The sequence below is a fragment of the Eucyclogobius newberryi genome, unplaced genomic scaffold (assembly GCF_026437365.1).
Source record: "Eucyclogobius newberryi isolate DKJ021-1_F unplaced genomic scaffold, fEucNew1.0.hap1 SCAF_15, whole genome shotgun sequence".
NCBI lineage: Eukaryota > Metazoa > Chordata > Actinopteri > Gobiiformes > Gobiidae > Eucyclogobius > Eucyclogobius newberryi.
In genome coordinates, this window is record NW_027315779.1 from 2,544,514 (window position 1) to 2,565,201 (window position 20,688).

General features: G+C 41.4%; 1 protein-coding gene across 2 annotated transcripts in view; it reads right to left on the reverse strand.

Moving 5' to 3' along the window:
* The window catches only part of LOC140360495 (glucocorticoid receptor-like), a 99,296-nt gene that overhangs the window by 15,326 nt on the left and 63,282 nt on the right, over nt 1–20,688 (reverse strand). The window contains exons 4-7 of one of the 2 annotated variants that reach the window (XM_072445709.1): nt 18,782–18,808; nt 12,443–12,559; nt 7,865–8,134; nt 325–469 (exon numbers count right to left, since the gene is read on the reverse strand). In XM_072445709.1, coding sequence (XP_072301810.1) covers nt 325–469; nt 7,865–8,134; nt 12,443–12,559; nt 18,782–18,808 — 559 coding nt within the window. The remainder of the gene's footprint in view (nt 1–324; nt 470–7,864; nt 8,135–12,442; nt 12,560–18,781; nt 18,809–20,688) is intronic. The other variant, XM_072445710.1, reaches the window with a different exon arrangement.

Sequence of the window (20,688 nt, forward strand, 5' to 3'; positions counted from 1 at the left end):
CGCCCGCAGACACGCCCGCAGACACGCCCGCAGACACGCCCGCAGTCGCTCCGCAGACACGCCCGCAGACACGCCCGCAGACACGCCCGCAGACACGCCCGCAGACACGCCCGCAGTCGCTCCGCAGACACGCCCGCAGTCGCTCCGCAGACACGCTTGCAGTCGCTCCGTAGACACGCCCGCAGACACGCCCGCAGACACGCCCGCAGACACGCCCGCAGACACGCCCGCAGACACGCCCGCAGACACGCCCGCAGTCGCTCCGCAGACACGCCCGCAGTCGCTCCGCAGACACGGCCGCAGACACGCCCAGGCCGTACTCACTTGTTGATGACGAGGTCCGGGGCGAAGCACAGCATGCTGCCGTTGCACTGCTCGTACGACCTCCAGCCCAGACTGAACGACATGAGGAAGAGCCACGAGCACTGCAGCAGCGTCATCTGGTCGTCCAGGTGCAGGTTACGGAAGCCTGAGGGGGACATGACAGCACACGGTTAGAAACAGAGTCAAAAACAAGCAAACTATCATTGAACGTTGACCTCGAGGACATGCTAATGAGGATATTTTTCATTTTATTTAAGTCACTTCTCTAGAGGGGTCTTCTACGTGCTGGTTTGTGCCTGAAATGTTTCACAATATCTGCTTAAAATGATCTATCTTGCATTAAATTGTTGTTGGCTAGATTTAATTCAAAGCTATCCTGATATTTTTAAACTGTTATTTTGTCCTTATCAATCACAGGTTTAAAATGTGAATTAAAAAGATTGGGGTTTCAGTCATTTCACAGAAAACTACTACTAACCTGTGTTTTTCATCCCTAAAAAGATTCAACTCACAAATCCTTTCCAAACTAACTCATCTTGAGACTTTTTCCATATAAATCTCAATCACAAAAGAGTCTGTTGACCGATTAATCGACTTTACAACTAAAAGCCATAGTTTACCAGTATAGCGTCGATGATTACAATGATATTTTCCTGTTTTACTGAAATGTATGTCCAAAATATCACATAAAAACATTCCCTGGGATGTGAAATTTACTAAAATTAACGTGTTACGCGCACGTGCTTTTAAAGTTAAAGAGATATATTATTGCAATACTAGACAAACAACGGACTGAGGAATTAGAATCCTTGTCAAGTGGTTCATAACTCCTCTTTTTCTCTTTCATGGCTGCAAAAAAAGCAAAAATCAAAACAAAGTCGCTGCCAAAAGCGGCTGATAAAAGATGAAAATGATCATCAACCAAAACCACTTGCAACAAAGGCCGCTCGTTGTGTGAAAGGCGCAGAATAACAACTAAAATACATAGTTTATTGGTATATTGTCGATGATTACAATAATGTGTTCTTGTTTTACTGAAATTTAAGTCCAAAATATCATACAAAAACACTCCCAGGGATGTGAAATTGACTACAGTTAACATGTAAACTGTTTTAAATACTTTTTACTGAGAGGAGAGAGATATTATTGCAATATTAGACAAACAACGGGCTGACAAATTAGAATCCTTCGTTCATAACTCCTCTCTCCCTCTTTTTCTCTTTCATGGCTGCAAAAAAAAAACAAAAATCAAAACAAAGTCGCTGCCAAAAGCGGCTGATAAAAGATGAAAATGATCATTAACCGAAACCACTTGCAACAAAGGCTGCTCGTTGTGCAAAAGGCGCAGAATAACGACTGAACGCTCAGTAAATCGATGCCTAAATGGTGCTGGCATTGTTTCAGCACATTAGCGCCACACATTAGCGCCACACATTAGCACTTGCCTTCAGTTTCCACCCGGCGCTCTTATGTAAGGGCCTTTTCCTGCTGAGAACCGGCCCTCGCCAGCGCGCGTTTGGCAGGCGTCCAGCTGCCAAAGCCGGCCTGACTTAACCCCGAGTCCAATGCCACAAACTGGAGAGGAAAAGGCAGAGCGGGGAGGTTCTCGCGGTGGAAACATGATCCCCGCTCGTAGCTATGACAGAACGGTTCAATTAACACCAGAGGGGGAAAATGGACTAACTGTGCGGCGATTAGCGAGTCACGCGGCTCTGTTCACATGATTATAAAGCTCATTCTGACATGCTTTGGATTCCTCTGTGTACTTTTATATAATAAGAAATAGTATCAGATAAAAGATAAGCTTTATTTGTACCACAATGGGGGAATTCCAGTGTTGCAACACGGAGTAGGCACAGAAACAGATTAGGCACAGAAGTATGATAAGAAAAAACAGAAGAAGTAAAAAACTTCTTGTTCTTATAAAAACCTCTTAGAAAAAAACGTCTCATACTCTTAATGAAAATAACTCTTATTTACAGCTGTTATATTGGACAGAAAATATTGCACTATGAGTAGGGCTCATGGCTTGATATGTCATGGTGTAATGTACATGGCTTGAACATCAAGGACACAACATACAACATTTATAGTCCTGATTTCTCTTGGCTCTCGACCTCACGATTAAAAATGTATTGAAATGATTTGATCTGTATTTAACTGAAATTTGATCAATTGCCTTGCCGATCTTGTACAACTGATGATTATTAATTGTACAACCCAATGTTACAATGAAGTGAAAGGTTTGATGGTGCTGGAGTGTCTGTGTTTGTTGTCTTTTCAATGTCCGTTATTCCTATTCCTAAAAGCAATATCAAGAACTATATTTATGCAAAAGACCAAAGCAGGAATAGCTGTGAGCCAATGTTTGAACTGAATGCAGAGGCTGTGTTTGCTCTGTCAGAGGACCCAGAGGGGGGCCAGAGGGCCCAGAGAGGGGCCAGAGAGGGGCCCAGAGAGGGGCCCAGAGAGGGGCCCAGAGAGCAGGGAGGGCCCAGAGAGGGGCGCAGAGAGAGGCCCAGAGAGCAGGGAGGGCCCACAGAGGGGCCCAGAGAGAGGCCCAGAGAGGGCCCAGAGAGAGGCCCAGAGAGGGCCCAGAGGGAGGCCCAGAGAGGGGCCCAGAGAGGGGCCCAGAGAGGGGCCCAGAGAGCAGGGAGGCCCCAGAGAGGGGCCCAGAGAGGGCCCAGAGAGAGGCCCAGAGAGGGCCCAGAGAGGGCCCAGAGAGAGGCCCAGAGAGGGCCCAGAGAGGGGCCCAGGGTAAAGTCAAAACATGAAAGAAACCACAAGGTCAAACAAGTCAATTTAACCCATTTAAATGTATTCTCAAGACAAAAGAAGATGCTTTTCAGTTTTATGCGGTTCAAATCTGGATCGTCTTGTTGTGAGATTCTTCTGACAATCAAATCTATGGCAAAAAACTGTTACATTTGTGACTCATTCTTTGTGTTGTATTTGCATTTGTCCCATTATATTGTGATCTTAGCACTGCTGGTTCTGCACTTTCAGGGAACAACATTGTCACAGGATGAGACAAGATCATTACACAAATACTGGGCTAATAGATTAACTGTGTATTGAATATTATTATATCATATTTAGAATTTATTTTGAATGGGGGCACAAAATGATTATGAATATTGAACTCTTAAAATGTATGTTTTATTATTTATTGTTTCATTGACTTTTATTTAACCAGGAAAGTCCCACCAGAGGGGAGGAGCCTATTGCACATGTTTTAGAGGTAGAGGACACAGACACAGAGAGAACATGCAAACTCCACACATAAAGGCCCCACGCCGCCCAGGAGTTGAATGCAGGGCCTTCTTGCTGTGAGGCGAGTGTGCTGACCACTGTGCCACCGTATGTAAACCATAGTGGGGCCAGACTGGTAAATAAATAACAACAATAAACTATATATTATCATAGACTTTGTGGCAGGAGATCTAGTGAGAGCCTTTTCCCCTTGAAAGGATAAAGGACGATATCATGCACGACCAATTTATCCAATGTCCAAAGTGTAGAACATCAGCCTGACGTCTAGAGTTATATTATAGTTATATTATATATATATATTATATGTGTGAACGCTGATGATAGAAATGCACATGCTCATCACGCTCTTCTTATCAAATATGATTCAGTCACGCTCAAGACTCTGAATACTGTACTACATGTACTTCTGCTGCTGACGCCTGTCACTGCAAGAGTATTTCAGACTGCTGGTACTGTCCAGTTACAGGTGCTGATACTGTCCAGTTACAGGCACTGTCCAGTTACAGGCACTGTCCAGTTACAGGTACTGTCTTGTTACTGGTACTGTCCAGTTACTGGTGCTGGTACTGTCCAGTTACTGGTGCTGGTATTGTCCAGTTACAGGTACTGTCTTGTTACTGGTACTGTCCAGTTACTGGTACTGTTCAGTTACTGGTGCTGGTATTGTCCAGTTACATGTACTGTCCAGTTACAGGTACTGTCTTGTTACTGGTACTGTCCAGTTACTGGTGCTGGTACTGTCCAGTTACTGGTGCTGGTATTGTCCAGTTACAGGTACTGTCCAGTTACGGGTGATGTCCTGTTGCTGGTGCATGTACTGTCCAGTTATTTGGAATTGTGCAACTATGTTTTGTTAAAAAGACTAAACCAGGTCCACATAAGGACTAAAATGGGCTCAATTCAGGACCTAAAGTAAACGCAGCCTGAGCCGACGCCAGTGTAGAATCACCTTAATCATTTCAACAACATTTGTAGAGCATTATAAATAGCTGAGCATGAATATTTAGAAGCACATTACCCTTCTTATGTATCGGCTCTCGTGTCATGCATCTGTATTTGCGCTGGTCATTTCAAGGTTTCGTGTCAATCAGCTAAAGTGAACTGTCAGCAGCACTTTTAATATGTCGGTGTTGAGATGATCAAAGAGACCTTTCAGCACGTGGCTATGAAAGTTCTTTTACTTTGAATGTGCATCCCAAATATACAGCACGTGAAGGTCACCACTGACATGATCAATGGCAATAGTTTTGAACTACTTCTACTCGTCACAGTACAGCACCTGCCAATAGTATAACCACTGGAACAGGTACTATTTACATCATACTATTTATGATGCAGCAAAATGAGACATTCTTTGGTAAATTAAAGGGTGTTGTGAACATTGTTATTTCACTGCTGAGCAACGATTAGTAAAATAACGTAGGTAAAGTAAGATGTATTTCATAGAGTAATATGAATATTACTTCTATAAGCTGTTACCCGGCAGTTAAACAGATTTGCTCTTCTTTTCAATTTTTCTTCATACCTCAATAAATAAATAATTACACTCAAGTACTAGCATAAAGTATTTCCTTGTTCTGGTCTGTCTCATTCTGTTCCTGTCTTTTCCTCTTTGTTTCTCTTATGTAATAATTGTACCAATTTACCACACCCTTATTACTGTATTACCCAGTAGTATACTGTGTACAGAGTGTCATTAAGTGTATATGACTTGTATCTTTAATCTAAAGTGTTGACTTATCTGCTGAACAAATATTTCAAATTGTATTTCACCATTGTACAATCGCCACAACTGTGTAAATATGTAAGTAGTATAATTCTGCAATGGTTTTTATGAGCTGTATTGCAGCGGTGGCAAAGGCGGTTAGCGCTCTTGCCTCCCAGAGATCATGGGTTTGATTCCCGGACAAGACATCACATGATCTCTCTGGGTGGAGTCTGCATGTTCTCCCCGTGTTACCGTGGGTTCTCTCCGGGTTCTCCGGCTCCTCCCACCGTCCAAACACATGCATGTGTTAGGTTGAATTGGTGACTCTAAATTGGCCCTAGTGAGTGAATGAGAGAGTGAATGGTTGTCTGTAATGTCTATGTCTCTGTGTTGGCCCTGCCACGGGATGGCCACTGTCCAGGGTGTACCCCGCCTAAGGCCCGAAGTCACTGGGATAGGCTCCAGTCACCCGCGACCCCGAAAGGGACCAAGTGGTAGAGGATGGATGGATGTAAATACCTTTTATTCTTTACTTATCTTGATTCTTAAGTCAAGCACACCTCTATATCATCATTGTATCTTCTTCTTTAGCTTGCTTATGTCACAGTGTCAACATATCTCTTGGTATTTTTTAGTTTTTTCTTTATTTGTGTGGAATGTTCACTTTTAGATTTTTGCACGTGCTAGACCAGTGGTCCCCAAACTACGGCCCGCGGGCCGCATCCGGCCCGCTGGGCTTTTCAATCCGGCCCGCCAAGCTTGTCCAAGTTAAAAAAAGAATTTGATTTTTTTTTTTTTTAGCAAATGGAGTCAAACTCATGATACTGTGGCTGGTCGTTCACTTTACCTTTCGCCTGTAATGCCCACACATTTCCCCAAGAGATGACACTGTTCCCTCTATAAGATCTATGGCGCGCAGAAAATAAAATTCACCACAAACGGCCACTGGGGCCAATCAAGCAGGAAGCGCAAGTGTTTGACACACTGTAGATCTTGTGGACAGTAGAAGCACTGTCCAGGGGACACGTCGTGTTCTCTACATTTTTAGTTTCAAAACGCTGCGTGTTTTATTACAATCAGAATCATATTCACTGAGAAATTAGTCTTATTAGTCCCGCAGCGCAGAGCGGACCGCGGCCCGAGGCGCAGCGCGGACCGCGGCCCGAGGCGCAGCGCGGACCGCGGCCCGAGGCGCAGCGCGGACCGCGGCCCGAGGCGCAGCGCGGACCGCGGCCCGAGGCGCAGCGCGGACCGCGGTCACGTTCAATAGACACTGGTGTGTCACTATTGTGTAAATGAGACTTTCTTGGCCAGACCTGACTCACGAGTCAAAAGACACATGTGAATCATTATCTGGAGCATATTTCTGTGTAAATATCTCATGTCACAACGTAACACTCACTCGATGAGTACGAGCTCAGGAGCAGATGATCCTGATGTGAAGACACAGGTAAATCAGCTCACATAGAGTCTTCAAGGACAGAGGGGACACTAGAGACAGCTGTGATTTGTTCTAAAGCGGGTCTAAAGCAGGACTAAAGCGGACAGCGGGTGCGCCGCGTGCGCCACGAGACCCCCGGTTTAAAAGACGCATAAAAACTGCGTTTATTTCTGTGTAAATATCTCATGTTACAACGTGGGCACCTGCGGTTTATGACAGGTGCGACCCTGTTAGTTTATGAATAATATCATCCAGAAATGGTCTTGAAGTGGCACATTTTGGAGCAGTTGATGAGCATAAAGTCACAGCAAGAAGCAAGCGAAGCATCAACCTGGACAAAGTGTCCAACCACTGGAGACGTGAGAAGGACAGAAGAGCAAAAATGTAACATTAAAAGTCAAAATGTTGCATATTCTGGTGACATTTATTAAGATTTTTTATTCATGGATATTAATCATTCCATGCTGTTACTACTAGATCATTTATGGGTAGAAGAAATGCTAATAAAAAAACGGTCCAACACTCTTAAACTTAACGACTTTAATGCTTCACTGAAGGAAACAAAACCTCTGGAGGACACACAGAAGATGCTGGTCTTGTTTGGCTCGACCTGCATATGTGAGACATTCAGTGTCATGAACATGAACAAAGCCCGTCACAGATCCAGCTTCACTGACCAACACCAAAGGATCGATCCTGAGAATTGCCACAACAAAACTTACACCAGACTTTGATGCAAAACAGGGAGATCAACAACACTGTTCCCACTGAAATTGAAGGTCAATTTTCCTGCTGTGTTTATTCAACTGAAATGTAATTAAATTAATCATTATTTAATGCATTTGGAAAACAATTTGTACATTGAGCCTTGCATTTGTTGCTTTGTTACAATTTACAGGTCAAATCTTGCGTGTAATTTATAGTAATTCATTCGTTCACACAAACACACCATATTTTCCTGGCCCGGCCCCTCGGCCAAATTTTAGAACCCAATGTGGCCCTCGAGTCAAAAAGTTTGGGGACCACTGTGCTAGACTAAAGAATGCCGAGCGAATTCCTCTGCGTCGCGATGATAAAAGCTCTACTTCATCTGACGGGGCATCGCTCGTTGGCGTTACCTGGCAGGGACTTGGCCCACTTGACGGCGGAGATGACCTGCTGCCCGCCGAGCCGGTTCAGGGTGGTCATGAGGCGGGACGAGGTGTCGGGGACGGTGCTGTCGTAGCCCGAGTAGATGATCTCGGGCTCGATGGCCTTCAGCACCGACAGCATGGTGGGCACGAGCTGGGACAGGCCCATGGGGATGATGGGAACTGTCATGTGGACCGTGGGGTCCTGGGTCGGCGGCCGCACCGGGACCACTCGGTGTTTCTTCTTGTTTTTCCTCGCTACGAAAACAGAAAAAGACGTCATGATATTGTTGTTATTCTAAAGGAGACATATCAAGGGTTTTTTTCAGGTTCCGTATTTTCCGGACTTATATGTGATATTATTCGTTATTTTCACAACGACTCAGACGCAGAAGAAGAATCTGCACTTCCTCTTCCTCTGGAGTTTGTGGAGTTGTTTAGAAGTGACACAGAGGAAGGAGAATTCAGTGGATTTAGTGATTTGGGGTAAAACTGATGCTTTGGTAAACTTGTTAGCATGTTCTTTATGCTATAGTTATCTGAATAACTGTTCATATGTTACGTTAACATACCAGACACTTACCACAGTTCTGTATGTGCGTCATGTAGCTGAAGGTGTTAGCGTTAGCATACGTCATGTAGCTGGAGGTGTTAGCGTTAGCATACGTACACCTATTCACCATGTTCTCTCATCTGTTATTATTTTAAATTGCATTTCAAGATTAAATGTCTGTTCTTGGTCTTGGATTTTATCAAATAAATTTCCCCCAAAAATGCGACTTATACTCCAGTGCGACTTAAAAAAAAAAAAAAATCTTCGCTGTTATGCATTTTTCGGCTGGTGCGACTTATACTCTGGAAAATACGCTACTCAGGAGGATGTGCAGAGGAGGAGCCGCTGAGGAGAAGGAGGAGCTACTGAGGAGGAGCTGCTGAGAGGAGGAGGAGCTGCTGAGGAGGAGGAGGAGCTACTGAGAGGAGGAGGAGCTGCTGAGGAGGAGGAGCTGCTGAGTGAAGGAGGAGGAGCTGCTGAGGAGGAGGAGCTGCTGAGGAGGAGGAGCTGCTGAGGAGCTATATACTAACGTCTAAACATAGTGCTAAATAAATAACAGCCCAATCAAACTTAATCCTTATTTCCCCAAATGATGATGTGTTCTACCTCTTTCTGTACATTTCAAAATAGATTTAATCCTTAGTTTAGAAACTACTTTTGAAAATGAATTTGTTTGTACAACATTATCTCTTTTTTCAAAAAAATATTAAAAAGTGTTTGAAATCAAAACAAATACAAGAGTTTAAAATAACCAAACAACGCACAGAAAATATCGGCCTAATATGGGTTAGAAGCCACAGAATGGACAGAAACAGAAAGTACACGACGCTGAGTACTTCTACAGGTTTGTGTATATATGTATGACAAGAATGCCGCAGTAGAAAAGATGTATTATTATATATATTAGAGGCTGGAAATAACCACCTGTTCGTTCAACAACATCCAACAAAAAAGCGGCGCATACAGGCAAAAAAATTATGTTTTCCAATACTCACTACCTTTTTTAATTTCCTCTCCCGGTGTTTCTATGGCAACTAAGAGCCCTTTTCTGTCCGGACGCGCGTTTGTCTGCTGCCGATGCTCTGACGTCCATCGAAGCGTCGCTGTCGCTGTGCACTCTGTAACCTTCAATAACCATAACTGTGCACTCTGTCGATTAGGGGCGGTTCAGCTGTAAACGTCCTCGTATACATCAAATATAATATGTATAAATATACATCAAATATAATATGTATAAATATACATCAAATATAATATGTATAAATATACATTACAAATCAAATCAAGTGATGTTTTCAAACGTAAAACGCAAGAATTTTAGAAGCGGAAATAGTGACATGAATGTATTTTACTTCTGAGAGTGTTGTACGTTCAACACAAGAAAACTGGGACTAAACGGGGACTAAAACCAAAACTAAACCAGGATTAAAACCAAAACTAAAGCTGGACTAGATCAGGATTGAACCAGGACTAAACCCAAAACTAAACTTGGACTAAACAAGGACTAAACCAGGACTAAACAAGGACTAAACCAGGACTCAACCCAAAACTAAACATGGACTAAACCAGGACTCAACCCGGGCTAGAACAGGACTAAACCCAAAACTAAACCAGGACTAAACCAGGACTAAACATGGACTAAACAAGGACTAAACCAGGACTAAACAAGGACTAAACCAGGACTCAACCCAAAACTAAACATGGACTAAACCAGGACTCAACCCGGGCTAGAACAGGACTAAACCCAAAACTAAACCAGGACTAAACCAGGACTAAACATGGACTAAACAAGGACTAAACCAGGACTAAAACAGGACTAAACCCAAAACTAAACCAGGACTAAAACCAAAACTAAAGCTGGACTAGATCAGGACTGAACCAGGACTAAACCCAAAACTAAACTTGGACTAAACCAGGACTAAACCAGGACTTAACCAGGACTAAACCCAAAACTAAACATGGACTAAACCAGGACTCAACCCGGGCTAGAACAGGACTAAACCCAAAACTAAACCAGGACTAAACCCAAAACTAAACCTGAACTAGAACAGGACTAAACCAGGACTGAACCAGGACTAAACCTGGACTAAACCTGGACTAAACCTGGACTAAACCTGGACAAGAGCAGGACAAAAATCGGCTCAATTTGGGCCTAAATATGTGACGAAAAGAGTGAACGCATCCTTAATATAAAGTTCTGGCGTTTATGTCACATTAAAAGTACTTTTATGCCGAAAGTTTGATTTGGCTCGTCACATACAGCACAACAGCAATACTAATGCACGTGTATTAACAGCATAAATAAGTAAACTATAGTAACTAGTACAATTGTGTGTGGAGACGTTTTGACTTCCGTAAGACAGGTTAGTATCAAAAAGACTGTCGGATGGAAGTGGAAATGTGCTGAGCTGTTCAGATGGATCACACCTGGATGAAGGAGGGATTTCACCAAACAAAAACTGAATTGAACTGAACGTTGTAAATCTGCTCAAAAAAGCTCATTGTTCATTGTTTTTTACGTCGCACCGAATCACCAGAGCAAGTTCCTGTGTTTGTGAGTTCTGTCCATTGACAATAAACCTTTCCTGATTCTGATTCTGGGCATTAGTCGGGTTCAATTGTGAGACGACCTTTCGCTATTGCTTCAAAACAAGGCGGACGTTTTCTTGGCCGCGGGCACAACATCTATTAGTGATCAACAAAGGGACGGCCCCTCACAAGAGCCGGGACTCATGTGACTTCAGAAACAGCGCGCTGGTTCTCATGCGCTGCCTCGGGAAATGGAAAGTCCCAATATAGCCTAATTATGAGCCTTTTTAAAGACGTACACTCTATGTGCCACGCCATATACGCTGTGACTCACGTCTAAAGCTAAAAGAGCTTGTTAATATGTAGGTCAAACAATAAATCACCACAATTATGAACCATAGAGACTTCTTATGCATTATGGTGAAAGTGCAGCTTGTGCAGGCCGGTCACAATCATTATTAATACAGTCATAATTAAAAAACAAAAACAAAAATATAATAACATAATTTTTTATAAATAAAATTTATAAAAAATAAAATAACTAATAAAATAAATAAATAATATTAAAATAAATAATTATTATTTTTATTATTTAATATCTCATCCATCAATAAATAATTAATGGAATATTATTTTTATTATTTTTTGGATCTCAATATTTATTACATGTGTTATTTGCTTATTTGCATAGGCAGGATTGTTGTGCTTTTTTTTCTTTTTTTTGTAGTAGTAGTATGTTAAAAATTAGTATTTTCCATGACAATTTGCAGTAAGCGTATGGAAAATGGTATATTGAGATTATCAGGTTTTAAAGTTATTGTGTCAGTGGCAGGAACGTCTAGATTATTAGTTTAATCCATAGGCGTGATTATTCCGGTCACAGTGCAATGGTGAGAACTAAAAAAATTATGATTATGTCAGTTTTAGAAGCAAAGTTTACACTTTTTAATTCCAAAAAAGCATCTAAAATGTAAAGAACTTGGCTAATCGTTTTAAACACATACATACCGTATTTTCCGGACTATAAGCCGCACCTTTTTTATATAGTTTTGCCCTTATAATTATATTTATACTTATATACTCCGGAGCGACTTATATATGTTTTTTTCTTCTCTATTATGCATTTTTTGGCCGGTGCGACTTATCACTTATCATCATTATTTGTCAGGAAAATACGGTAACTTTATTTTGTCATTTAGAGTTTGAGTTGAATAAACTAATCACAAACTTGAGGAATGATTCTGTGTGAGACAACAGGAATAAAATGAAACGCTGTGCGGTCGAGATCTCACAAATAGTTGTTAAATTGTGGCGTCATTGGCGTAAAAACTAGAGTTGTTAACTGTGATATTTTCAAACACATATCAGCGACTGCAACAGGCCTAGTTTGTACACATATATATATATATATATATATATATATATATATATATATATATATATATATATATATATATATGCATATATATGCATGTGAGGTTTACCTTCCAGGTTCATGCCGGCCTGGAGACACTTCCTGAAGCGACAGGCTGGACAGTTCTTCCGGCGGATCTTGTCGATGATGCAGTCGTTCCTCCCGGCGCACAGGTAGTTGTGCTGGCCTGAGGAACACAAGACAAACACCAGGTTTATTACATGGAGCTCCAGGGAACAGGGCAAGACGACTGTTTGTGCAGCATCGATGTGTTGACGGTACTTTCAACCACAAAGAACGCAGCAGTAGCACTGTAAGTAACACTCGCACTGCGCTGGGATGGATCAACACTGTGGGACATTCAGTCTGATCAGATCCGCAATGGCCACAATCAATAGTACGACTAGAAGTACATGATATATATATAGAACAATATTGGAAATGATTGCAATTTGAAGTACCGCAATACAGTGATCCCTCGTTTATCGCGGGGGTTACGTTCCAAGAAGAACCCGCGGGAGTCGAAATCCGCGAAGTAGAAACCTTTATTTTTTTACAGTTATTATACAATGAAATACTCCATAAAACATTGAAGCTCATGCGCGCCGCTCTCACCGGCCTCGCAAACTTCAATTTGGCAAGCGGTTTTACGTACGTGTACATATTAATCCATAACGTTATTGACACACAGGTAGAGAAGACGCGGAGAGACTGTTTAGCCAATCAGACCATGCAGAACACAATGCATGATGCAAATCCGCGATATAGCGAGGGATCACTGTATTGACATTATCGTATTTTCCGGACTATAAGTGGCACCAGCCAAAAAATGCATAATAGAGAAGAAAGAAAACATTTATAAGTGGCACTGGAGTATGAAATGTAGTCGCAAGTGTGAAAATAACAACGTGAAAACTGGTTATTCCTGCTCAAAAGGTGGTGCTGAGGTGGAGGAGGAGCTGCACCAGCTGAAGGGCAGAAGAGCAGTTCTCTCTCTCTCTCTCTCTCTCTCTCTCTCTCTCTCTCTCTCTCTCAGGTTCAACGTTTGTGGATTTCTGATTTCTAACTGAGATTATGACATCATCAAATTCAGAACATCCAGATAAATAACAATAAGACGTGAATCCAGGCTGAGCAGGTAGATCAAAAACATGTGGAATGTAGAGTGGCTCTGATTATGCACAAGATTAAAGGGCAGGTAAAGTGACTTCTGTCCGTCGCTGAAGCCGAGTCTTCCAGTTTGAATGCATTAAAGCTCAATTATGAGGATTAAATCAGGTACAAACCCGGTCTGAAATGACGCTAGAAGGTTAGACTAAACCAGACCAAAACACAGGCTAAAGCTGTGCAAAATCACAACAGTCCAAATCAAGGCCAATCCAAGACTTAACAATGCACAATTTAACAAGTCGGACTCGCCACAAGCTGACAACACAGACTTGTTTACCGTATTTTCCACACTATAAGGCGCACCGGACTATAAGGCGCAATAAGCAAAACCAAAAGTGTACCACAAAAAATCGTTTTGAGGTCAGTAAGCACAATTAGAATGAAACAATATATAAGACGCGTTGTTTTTTTTTAGAAAATGAAAGGTTTTTAAGTGCGCCTTATTGTGCGGAAAATACGGTAGTAACGATTTTGTACTCATTGACAGGAAATTGCCTTTAACTTATCAATAAAACCACCCTCGACGCTGCTGCTGGGAAAATGAGAGCGTGCCAGAGGATTTCAGAACCGGACAAAGAAGAGCTCCTAAGATTTGATTTATCGGAGACAGATTTTTGCCGTGGCTGCGTATCGAGTTAAGCATGCTGTTTCCAGATTCGAATACCAGAAGTATTATCAGAGACGTGGCAGGGTTTGCAGTTGTGTTTTGGGGGGATCGTGCAGAGAAAAGGATCAAATAACTTAAGAAAATGTGCGTACACCATGTCTCCATAAGGCCTGTCGCTCTCCTCTACGGCGCAGGCTACTTCTGAATACACGGCGCAGTAAAAAGAAACGCGTGTAATCTGAGTAGTAAAGCAGTAAAGTAAAGCAGACGTGTCAAAGTCGAGAGCGTTATAAAAGAGAAAATACCACTCAGTCAACGTCCCAATATAAATAAGTGGCTCGGCTTGAACGGTTATGTAATCTTTTATAAATGTATTAGAAAAAAATAGAATCAACAGCGGGATCATTTCATGTAATATTTCAGAATCAAAGTCAGTGTAATGCCTCATTCGTCCAGCAGGGACACTCTTCTGGACACAGAAAAAGAGTTATTCTCAATCTGTGGATCTAGTCTTGAGATGTTTATCCTACGTGAGTAAGCCCTGCCCACTGGGCGGAGCCTCCTGATAACAGCCTGTTTGTTAGTGCTGTTATTAAGTCTCACCTGAAACTAATCTTCTTTGTTCCCCTAACAGCCCAGTAATGGTAAATCCTATTGTTATAATACTTCTATAATACTTCACAATACTTCTGTGTATTACAAGTACATTGAACCATAAACCACCATAACTCCTTCTTTTCTCCTGCTCGAGTCTGCACCTCTCTGTCTGGTTTGTGGCTTTAACATGAAGATGCACGGCGCTCTGTAGTCCTGAATGTGCATGCCTTCTGTGTTGAATGTGAAAATTCTAGAACATAAAAAAAAATTACGGACATTTTCACAAATATGTACCATTAGCGTTTGTAATTATTTTGTATTTTTGTAATTATTATGTACGATTTGGCATAGGTCAAGCTAATCCCATCGGAACTTCTACTTTAGACTTAATTAACCAAAACGAAGGCGTATGTTTAGGATACAGAGTCAAGTAGCCTTTCACTGTCACTCACACCAGCTTGAGGCTCCGCAAACAGCGCTGCGCTAATTAGCATGCTAGCCGTCCCGTTAGCCTGCAAGTGTTTGGACTGTTTGGGCCCAGTTTGAAGTGGGCGCATACGAAACTCAAAGTAGCTGGAATTGAATTAGACGTTTTTCTGACAGCGACAAATCTGCTTTTTTCCCCCCGCACAATTTTGACCTCAACATTTTGTATTCATTTTAAAGATGCGTTTTGTGTTTATTTTATTGTTGAAAAGTGTTAATATGACATTTTGAACCCGTCATGCGTCGGATTCACCAGTTTAGTTTGTACACAATCAAAAGCACACGAGCGGACAATACAGGATTCTTCCAAATAAATCAATGGCAAAAAGAACTTTGAGAAAGCCCAGGACCGTTACAACGCGGTTACAAGCGCACGAAAGTCGACTTCACATCGACTTCCCCCCTTGATGAAGAGTGGGCGTGGCGCGCGGCGTTGGCGGGTCACATGGCGGGCATCGCTCTGCACGTGCCGGCGCCCGAGCAGCGGCTGCGTTTCACTTATGGCACCGCGTCCACAGCTGTAACCAGACCTTATGAAAAGTCAGCAGTTCCACCTCTCCGGCGCCTTCTGAGGCCGTAAAACATCGTTATCAGATCTGTGAAATATCAGGCCCGTATGGGATATTCTCTCACCCTCCCTCTCCTCTCGCTCTCTCCATCTTTCTCACCCTTTCCCGCTCTTCTCTCTTCCCTTTCCCCCTCTTTTTATGAAGCTTTTCGACCTCGGGGGGCATTCAATAACAGCCTCTTCTATTACAATGTCAAAATAATTCACTATAACGCTCTCATATGTCCCGTGGCCCGGAGCCGTTTAGACAGAAGACACAACGATGAAAGAAACGTCTGCTTTGGGAGACGGCGAAGGCGTGCGGCGGTGGGTGGACCCCCGAGAGCCACGTTAAAGGGACAACGCTTTAACACATGCAAAAAAAAAAGTGTGGACGCGCCAGTTAAATGACTCGATAAGACGAAGAGGCGCGTGAACCCGGACGCAAACTGACGGCCGTGCGGAACGCCGGGCGGGATTTGGGCCGACGTTGGGAAGTCGTGGGAAAACGGCGAGAGAGAGAGAGAGAGAGAGAGAGGGAGAGGGAGAGAGGGAGAGGGAGAGGGAGAGGGAGAGGGAGAGGGAGAGAGAGAGAGAGAGAGGAAAGAGGGAGAGAGAGGGGGGGAGAGGGAGAGAGAGAGAGGGGGAGAGGGAGAGGGAGAGAGAGAGAGAGAGAGAGAGGGAGAGGGGGGGAGAGGGAGAGGGAGAGAGAGAGAGAGAGGGAGAGGGAGAGGGAGAGAGAGAGAGGGAGAGGGAGAGAGAGGGAGAGAGAGAGAGAGGGGGGGAGAGGGAGAGAGAGAGGGGGGGATGGGGGAGAGGGAGAGGGAGAGGGGGGGAGAGGGAGAGAGAGAGAGAGAGAGAGAGAGAGAGAGAGGGAGAGAGAGGGAGAGGGAGAGAGAGAGAGAGAGCGAGAGAGAGAGCGAGAGAGAGAGAGAGAGAGAGAGCGAGAGAGAGAGAGAGAGAGGGAGAGAGGGAGAGGGAGAGGGAGAGGGAGAGAGAGGCCGGAGCAGCTGAATCCACGGATACGGGGCCGATCCCGGGCACGGCATCAAACGCGGAGCTGGCACGAGGCCGCTGGAAGAAGACCGGCTCACGGATGAACGGTAAATCCTCATGTTTGTGGCGGATATAAAGTACGGCGGGTCCAACGTAAATACATCATTCATCATAACGTGGAATGAAAGATAACAGTGACGACTTCGGTGATAATACATCCACTAATCACGGTTATTTTCAAAGACGATGCGTTTGAAATGAAGGAAAGATAGAGAATATGCGATTTTTGGGAATGAATGAAAAGTGCATTTGCGAGAACTGCATGTTTGTTTTATTTACGCAGATTTGAGAGACGCGTCGATACCTAATGTAGCACATAGCGACTGCGTATTGGAGATGAACTACCGATGTATGGATTCCATTTGCTTGTCCATTCTCTGCGGTGAACACGTTTAGCGCGTTTATGAATGCGTGCAGGGAAAGTCTGCAGCGAAGGACTTGAAATCGATTAAGTGTGCTCGTTCACGCCCTCGCAGAAAGTGTATTCAGCGACAAAAAACACGCCTGTCGAGCTGTAAATAGTCCCTAGTGGTTGCGTGTTGTGGTTCAGTGCTAATCCCTGATCCCTAATCTACAGTGGCTTTAAAATACAGACAACAAAAAGCACTTTTAAAAGACTATTTTCAGTACCAATGCTTTGATTTCAAATTATTATTCCATTAAATTATTCAATACATTTCTATAAATTAGTTTTATTTTATTGATTATTTTTACTTCATGTTTTATTGGCATTTTAAATTATTTTATTACATGAAATTATTCCATACATTTCTATAAATTAGTTTTATTTCATTGATTATTTATATTTCATGTTTTATTGGCATTTGTATCTGTATAACCTGCGTTTGTTTGATTAATTTGTAATTGTGTGAATAAATTAGTTTTATTTGATTGATTATTTTGATTTCATGTTTTATTGGCATTTTAAATTATTTTATTACATGAAATTATTCCATACATTTCTATAAATTAGTTTTATTTCATTGATTATTTATATTTCATGTTTTATTGGCATTTGTATCTGTATATGCTGCGTTTGTTGAATGTTTTTTACGTGCTCTTGTAAATGTAGAGCTTCCTGTGGGGAATAAAAGTGATACAACAAATAATAAATGAAAACCCTCCACTTACAAAAAGATGACAGCTTAACTTTTAAAACAATTCTACACTTGTTTGAAGGTTGCACTGTGCTGCGTGTTGTGGTTCAGTGCTAATCCCTGGACTAGATGGATAATAAAGTTAAAAGAGGTGTGTCAGAAAGAACAAAAATAAAAGGATTATATCGATACGGACGATTGGGAAATACGAGTTCCTATAAATTAGTTTTATTTCATTTTGCCAATTATTTAATTTACATGTTTTATTGGCATTTTTATCTGCGTTTGTTTGATTAAATTGTATTTGTGTGAATGCTTTGTACGTGCTCTTGTAAATGAGAGCTTCCTGTGGGGAATAAAAGTGATAAAACAAATAATAAATGAACACCCTCCGCTTACAAAAAGATGACACAGCGCAACTTTCAACAATTCAAACAATTCTACACTTTGAGAAGGATTTTCGCAAAAAAACAAAGACATACAAAATAGCCGTATTCATCTGCGTACACATCTAATCACTACAGTTGCAGTTACAGTTATTATGGCTGGCCGTGTTCAGATTCGCCACAGAATATAGATGGAGTTGGAACAAGGTTTGTACAGGAGAATGTGGCTCGTTAGTGACAATTAGAACAAAGGCAATCACGGCTGCTTTTTTCATCCGCGGGCGATTAAAACATGCACTATGAATGAATTAGCAGAACGAGCGCTGGGTGAAACGCCGTGAGCGCCTCGGGTCGTGCGTGGAGGCGGATGGGCCTTGTATCGGGGACCGGGGGGAGATGTGGACCCGTGCAAATCAAGAAACGTAACCTTGTCATAATTATGATCAAAAGTGTATTTATTTACCATCGGTGTTTTGGCGCGCTCTCCATCCTTCGCCACGGACACAACGGCCGGTTTTATAGAGAGGGGAGAAGAACAAAATCACACATGACTCTCTTAGTGGATCTGAACACACACATGACATTCAAGGCCTTCATATCCATATCTACATCTATATCTTTATCATCTACATCTTTATCATCTATATCTACATCATATCTACATCTTTTTCATCTACATCTTTATCATCTATATCTACATCTATATATTATCTACATCTATATCTTTATCATCTATATCTACATCTATATATTATCTACATCTATATCTTTATCATCTATATCTACATCTATATATTATCTACATATATATCCTTATCATCTATATCTACATCTACAGCTACATCTACATCTTTATCATCTACATCTTTATCATCTATATCTACATCTACAGCTACATCTACATCTTTATCATCTACATCTTTATCATCTATATCTACATCTACAGCTACATCTACATCTTTATCATCTATATCTACATCTTTATCATCTACATCTTTATCATCTATATCTACATCCATATCTACATCTTTTTCATCTACATCTTTATCATCTATATCTACATCTATATATTATCTACATCTACATCTTTATCATCTATATCTACATCCATATCTACATCTACATCTTTATCATCTATAGCGACATCCATATCTACATCTTTATCATCTATATCTACATCCATATCTACATCTACATCTATATCTTTATCATCTACATCTTTATCATCCATATCTACATCTATATATTATCTACATCCATATCTACATTTTTCTCATCTATATCTACATCTGTATCTTTATCATCTATATCTACATCCATATCTACATCTACATCTATATCTTTATCATCTACATCTTTATCATCCATATCTACATCTATATATTATCTACATCCATATCTACATCTTTCTCATCTATATCTACATCTGTATCTTTATCATCTATATCTACATCCATATCTACATCTTTATCATCTATATCTACATCTGTATCTTTATCATCTATATCTACATCCATATCTACATCTTTATCATCTATATCTACATCTTTATCATCTATATCTACATCTGTATCTTTATCATCTATATCTACATCCATATCTACATCTTTATCATCTATATCTTTCTCATCTATATCTACATCCATATATACCGTGTTTTCTGGACTATAAGTCGCACCTTTTTTCATCGTGTTGGCCCAGGGTGTGACTTATACTTATATCTATACTTATATACTTATACTTATATGTGATATTCTTTGTTATTTTTTGGCTAGTGTGACTTATAGTCCGGAAAACACGGTATATAAATAGAAAATATCTCAATGTTTTTGCCTCTGTATTAAAAAAGAAAAGAGTTATGCATTCTTCTAAAATATTATCACTTAATGAGTTGTTTTGTGATAAGAAAATTAGTTTAATTTATGCCTATGATTATCTTCAATAGAAATAAAAGCGCTCCCGTCTCCATGGAAATAGATACGATTCATGCCTGTGGAAAATGACAGGTGAAGGAGCAACATTTCAATGGAAACGAGGAGGAAGAGGCTCCACCAGGCCAAGTACGAGCCAGGTTTGTGGAGATGCAAGACAACTCATAGTCGTGACACTTTTATTTTATGTTTTTTACTTGCTTTTGTTTTAGTCTATTTTTAGCTCAAATGTACTGTGCCTTCAAGAAAAGTTTAAAGAAAAAAAGTAAAGAACCTTCTAAGCAAAGGCTAAGTCATACACTAACTAAGCCTATATTTATTAGCACTTTATTAGCATTATTAGAGTAACTAATTAAAAGCAATCAACCACTCATAACAAATACTAACTGACTAATTAGGTCTTTTTTTGTTCTATTTATGTATTGCAGCTCATGCTTTT